The sequence below is a fragment of the Dipteris shenzhenensis genome, chromosome 24 (assembly GCF_047967505.1).
Source record: "Dipteris shenzhenensis isolate YYH24624 ecotype China chromosome 24, Dip_SZ_1.0, whole genome shotgun sequence".
NCBI classification, from domain to species: Eukaryota; Viridiplantae; Streptophyta; class Polypodiopsida; order Gleicheniales; family Dipteridaceae; genus Dipteris; species Dipteris shenzhenensis.
The window spans coordinates 15929918-15936098 of record NC_141619.1 but is presented as its reverse complement, the minus strand read 5'-3'; the positions used below and the strand labels follow the sequence as shown (position 1 = coordinate 15936098).

Sequence of the window (6181 nt, the reverse complement as noted above, 5' to 3'; positions counted from 1 at the left end):
TAATTTTCTAGGGGGAGATTCAGTTTTCAGGGAGGTTCAGGGATTTGACTTTCAATTTCTAATTTTAGGGGGTTGAATTTTGGATGCATTGTTGCTAGAATGGAAGATCTGTGCAAGGTCTGGGATCAAGGACTCGGATTGATACTGTAGTTCAGGATTTCTTTTTAATGATGTGGTCTAGAGATCCATGATCTAGGAATTCGTGGAGTAAACTGATCAAGGTGCTGATATGGGACGTCAATTTGGGCTTAAGAAGAGGTTCCCAATATAGAGATTTGGACAGATCTGGTAACTCATTGACCCAGGACAGTTCGGAATCTATGAAGCAAGAGATAAATAAGGAATGATCCAGGAATAAGCAAAGTATGGTTGTGGGCTGGTTCGAAGACCTCGCAAGGTAAGGAGATCGAGAAGCAAGGGGTAGCCAGATTTGAGGAGTCTGAGGCCCAGAATGAGATTTGACAAGGTAGACAAGATTCGATATGGTTTTGGGATCTAAGAAGAGGGTCTAGGAGGATAGAAGAGGGTCTGCGAATCCAACAGCCAGAGTACATCACTGATGATAGAATCCAATTTACGCTTCTACAGTGATGGTTCCAGTTGATTTTGATGGTGGAGTGTTGCATTTGGTAGTTATGTGCTTGCTTGTCCATTTCATTCTCCATCTGCACCATCTTTTGTGCTAGTCTTATGGGCTGATATGATGGCTTCTCTTCGATTTGTGTTAGCCTTATGGATGACCTATGGCTGACGTATGGACTTGTGTTGCCCTATGGCCCCTATCTAAATGTTTGATGACTTGTGGATGACCTTGTTGCTAGCATCTAGATCTATGGAGCCTATGGCTAACATCTAAGTTGGTGCTATGTTCTCCTATGGATGTGCATTTTCCCATACTCCTCTTATATAATGTGCATCTTCCATATTCCTCCTCTTGTGATCATGATGATATAAGGTCCTAAAAGTACCGCCAGATGACAGCTTCACCATTCAGATGCATGGATAGATGTCAGTCTTAAAGGCAATTAGGAATATTTGTAGAGCAAGCTAAACCAAGAATTGAGGACCAAAAATTTGATTTTTTAGTAGGATCGCTGGTTGGAATGACCATCGTGAGAACCCCTAGTCTTATGGGTGAGAGACAAACAACCCCTTTGTTCTAGTCCCATCTGCCCCATACTTACGGCCTTAGCACATCCTCTCCACTGGCATGCAAAACTATATCCTTAGATGTGAACAGATGTTTCCCTCCCCAGAATCATCTGACTACATTTTCAGACAATCTCCTCTGCTTAAAGATGATCAAGATTTGTCTTCACAACACACTTCACCATTCAGAACAGCAGATTCTATTGGTGAACAGGCCCACGGAGAGGGACCGTCTCTGCAGGCGATGTATAGTTGTTCTAGTCCCATCTGCCCCATACTTACGGCCTTAGCACATCCTCTCCACTGGCATGCAAAACTATATCCTTAGATGTGAACAGATGTTTCCCTCCCCAGAATCATCTGACTACATTTTCAGACAATCTCCTCTGCTTAAAGATGATCAAGATTTGTCTTCACAACACACTTCACCATTCAGAACAGCAGATTCTATTGGTGAACAGGCCCACGGAGAGGGACCGTCTCTGCAGGCGATGTATAGTTGCTACCAAGTCCCTACCAGAACACTTTCCATCCTTGTATTTGTCAGTGCAACTCCCATTTCTGCATATAGAATTGCATAGTTGTATCTTTGATACAACAGCAGTTAGATGGAACAGAACCATTACAAACCTGAAGATTCTTAATAACACCTCTGCTGCAAAATTGCTAGCCAGGTTTTGGTACTGTTAATAACACCTCTGCTGCAAATTGCTAGCCAGATTCTATTGGTGAACAGGCCCCACGGAGAGGGACCGTCTCTGCAGGTGATGTATAGTTGCTACAAAGTCCCTACCAGAACACTTTCCATCCTTGTATTTGTCAGTGCAACTCCCATTTCTGCATATAGAATTGCATAGTTGTATCTTTGATACAACAGCAGTTAGATGGATCAGAACCATTACAAACCTGAAGATTCTTAATAACACCTCTGCTGCAAAATTGCTAGCCAGGTTTTGGTACTGTACTTAAAACCGTGCATCTTACCATCATATTTGCTTAGCACATAATGCGAACTAGGGACTTGCTCCCTTCCCCATTTTGAACAAAAAAGCTGTAAGCTTCGCATATAGATCTACTAGAACCTTCAATCCTGGTTCCTTCAAGCAATGTTTTTCATCTTCTCAACTTATCATGGTCCTCACACATGTGAGCATCAGCATAAATGTTTGCCATTAAGACATATGCTGGAGGAAATACTTCGACTAATCTCACTAAATTTTCAAAGGCGTGCTTGCCAAGCTCTACATTCTTCCACTTTTGACAAGCACTCAACGTGGACAACCATATAACAGCATTAGGTTGGAAGGGCATCTTTTCCACTATTGCCACTGTCTCATCCACTCGGCCTGCACGACCAAGGAGATTGACCATGCAAGTATAATGCTCAATGGTTGGGATAATGCCATACCAGCTCCTCATAACCTGGAGGAACTCCTGTCCCTTGTCCACTAGACCGACATGACTGCATACAGAGAGAATGCTAACAAATGTGACCCCATCAGGCTGTATGCCTTCCCACCTCATTCTATCAAAGAAATGAAACACGAGTTCACTCTCTCCCTGATGGGCATACCCTGTGATTAATGCATTCCATTGCACAAGATCCCTCGAGGGCACTGCATTAAACAACTGTTCTGCATCAACCATGCTCCCACATTTAGCATACATGTGAATAAGACTGTTTGCCACAATGCCAATAGCCTCAAAACCAACTTTACTAATTTGAGAATGCAGTTCCTTACCAATTTCCAGTGTTGCTCTCTTACCACATGCTTTCAGGATGGCAACAAAGGTGAATATATTTGGTAACAGACCTTGCTCTTGCATTTGTGCATACAGTTTAAAAGTCTCCTCACTTTCCTCTTGCTCGGCATACCCCAGGATCATGGTGGTCCACGTAACCACGGTACGATAAGGCAATTCGTTAAAAACATTCCGTGCATCCTCCATGCTCCCACATTTCACATACATATTCACTAACACATTTCCCACAAATACATCTGATTCAAAGCAAAATTGTACGACTTGCGAGTGGATGGCCCTACCTTTTGCCAAGCACCCTATTTTTATAAGTTTCCCTTCAACTCCCTTTCCCCCTTCCAGGGGTGCCAGGCTACTGCAAGCCTTCAATGCACCAACATAGGTTCGATCATTTGCGTGCACACCTTCCTTGTGCATCCGTGCATACAACTCTAAGGCCAATGCACTGTCTTGTTGCTCACTATAACCCAGAATCATGGTATTCCATGTAACCACATTAGGATGACGCAGCTCATAAAAAACACACCGTGCATCTTCTATGCTTCCACATTTTGCATACATACTCACCAAGGTTGTCCCCACAAATGCATCTAACTCAAAGCCATTCTTTATTACATGGAAGTGGATGGCTCTACCTTTCACCAGGCATCCTGCTCTTGCACAATATTTCCCTTCAACTTGCTTGCCATCTTCCAGCACTGCCAGGCTACTGCAAGCTTTCAATGCACCAAGGACAGTTCGAGCATTTGGTTGAACACCTTCCTGGTGCATCCGTGCATACAATTCTAAAGTCTCCTCACATTCTTCGTGCTCAGCATACCCCAGTATCATGATAGTCCACGTGACCACATTACGATAAGGCAAGTCATCAAAGACAGCCCGTGCATCCTCTATGCCCTCATATTTCACATACATAGTCACCAAGGTGGTTCCTACAAATACATTTGTCTCAAAGCCACACTTAATTACTTGGGAATGGATGCCTCTAGCTTTTGCAAGCCACCCTAATTTTATGAATATATCTTCAAATTGCTTTCCCTCTTCTGCCAGGTTACTGCAAGCCTTCAATGCAGCAACAAGGGTTCGATCATTGAGTTGGAAACCTTCCCGATGCATACGTGTGTACAAGTCCAAAGCCTGTACGCCGTCTTCCTGTTTGGCATAACCAAGGATCATAATGTTCCAGGACACCACGTTGCGCTTAGGCATGCGATCAAAAACTTCGCGAGCATCGAGCATGCTACCACGCTTCACATACATATGTATTAGATTGTTGGTTTTAAATATTGCATCTGTAAGGGTAAGCATGTCCTTAACCTCCTTTAGCTGTGGCCAACTCGTGTGGAAAGCGTCTCCATCTTTGCCTGCACCAAAGGAATGACCGCATAGGGAAAGCCTCCGCTGTGAGACCATTGTAATAGACCATCTGCTCAGCGTTTTGACCATATAATTCTCATTTGTGCAGCCATTTTACTCTGTTAGCATGTTTTGGCGCATCTTTATTGTGAAGATGTTGATAACAAAACAAGCGAGTACAAGTACCCATGATGAGCACTGCCTTTATGTTCTGCAAAATGCAAATGAACGTGAAGATGAATGGATGATTACTTTGTAGCACTTGCGATGGAAGCCTGTGTGTGGAACCACTGGAAAGTTTGAGAGTGCTATAATGCAACCGTTTGCAAATACGAAGTTGTGTGTGTGACTATTTTCACTATTTCGAATTTTAAAGCTTTTATGGAGCATTGGAGTATATCGCCCTCGTGTGTGGTAGGCCTTAGTGAAGGCTTCAGCTTTGGAGATGGGCAAAATTCCGAATCTTTTTCAGTTTTTATTATGAATTGTTGATTGGTCCACTTGTTTTGGGGAGGGAGAGAGAGAGAGAGAGAGTTGATTGGGGGAAGTAGAGAGAGGGAGAGAGAGAGGGAAGGAGAGAGAGAGACTAGAATAGAAAGTCGTTAACCAAGGCATGAGGTGTCCAAAAAGCAAAACTCTCAGTAGAGCACTGCCCTTGCAAGGTAGTGCTAACAAATGTGTCCAACTTGTCTTACAAATTTAAATTATTTCCTTGTAAACGTTGGGGTTATCCATCTTCAAGTCGGTTGTATTTTGAGTAATGTCAAAGGTCAAAGTGCTATTTAGAAGGTTTTGCAACTGTGAAGCTTTCAGTGGTTTCTTGCAAAGGCGTTCACAAAAGAAAAAGATGGTACTGCCATCATTCTATGTCTACCATTGTCTCCAAATATAGTATACTACTAATACCACACGTACGCATGCATATGTGTGCTTGCATGCGCTTGTGCCCTTGTGCGTGCGTGTGCGCACATGTGTGTTGTGTGTGTGGCACCAGATGTGGACAATAACTCAAGGATCTAGGCCTCGTGTGGTTGCAATATAGGAACACAATTTAATTGGGAGTCTTGGGCACGTTGCAGGTTATGGCATACTTTACATGTATATTCTGTCTTACTGTAGCATTGACTGATCCTACGGGTGAATGATGTTGTGGAGTGCCTCCTTGAAGTTGATATATTTGGTTAAGGTTGGATTGATGGTATTTGGTTTTTGCTTCGCAATTCAATGTTTTGACTTGATGGCTTGATCATGCATATTAGGCCTCGAATCATGCACTAGTGTGGATGTTGATTTCTCAATGGCATATGGCTTGAAGTCCCTTTGCCATGCAAGCGCTTTTGTTGGTTATCAACAATAGTTATTTATAGCATGAATTTTTGGTTGGTAGGATGAACGAGGCATTTCACTCCTTTGCTTACTCATGCACAGATGGATTTAAATTTTGCATGGCATGCTTTTGGAAACAAGACACAATATGTTATTAGTGATTATGGTAAATGGTTTTTATCACAGCAACGATGAAAAGCTGCATTAGCAAAATTGAATTGCCATGTTTTCATTGAGCTCAACCAAGTTAGAGAATTACAAAATCATGACTTTCAAAGTCTATGTGAAGCTTTGCATACTTTAATGCTCAATGATCATAAAGTAGCAAATAAGAGCCAGACAAAAATCCTTGTTAGACAAGGGATGTTCATCTAAAGCTTTTTTCAAGTGTCTACATCATGATAGATAGAATTATAATATATATAAGTTTTGAAATGGCAATGGGCATGCTCTAGATTGGAGCTTGCAGAAGCATGTGCCGCTCATTTTTTGAGTTTGTTTGCTTTCCCTCATGGTCCCCCGACTTATCCCACAGAAGCATTTGTATCAAATGTTCATGCTATCATGGATTCACATCAAGTTGTTGAAC

General features: G+C 42.4%; 1 protein-coding gene across 1 annotated transcript; it reads right to left on the bottom strand.

Moving 5' to 3' along the window:
• Positions 1-2262: 2262 nt before the first annotated feature.
• LOC147886277 (pentatricopeptide repeat-containing protein At3g05340-like) lies at positions 2263-4323 on the bottom strand. Its single transcript, XM_087395078.1, has 4 exons — positions 3315-4323; positions 2964-3125; positions 2723-2783; positions 2263-2611 (listed from the first exon to the last, which is right to left on the bottom strand). The coding sequence occupies exons 1-4, from the start codon at positions 4321-4323 to the stop codon at positions 2263-2265; spliced, it is 1581 nt and encodes a 526-aa protein (XP_087251204.1).
• Positions 4324-6181: the final 1858 nt, after the last annotated feature.

Coding starts and splice junctions, on each gene's coding strand:
- LOC147886277 (XM_087395078.1), bottom strand. CDS start 4,323: ATGGTCTCACAGCGGAGGCTTTCCCTATGCGGTCATTCCTTTGGTGCA. Junction 3,126..3,314: donor TGCACGGATGCACAAGGAAG/GTGTGCACGCAA, acceptor GAAATGTGTTAG/TGAATATGTATGTGAAATGT. Junction 2,612..2,722: donor TGGAATGCATTAATCACAGG/GTATGCCCATCA, acceptor CTCTGTATGCAG/TCATGTCGGTCTAGTGGACA.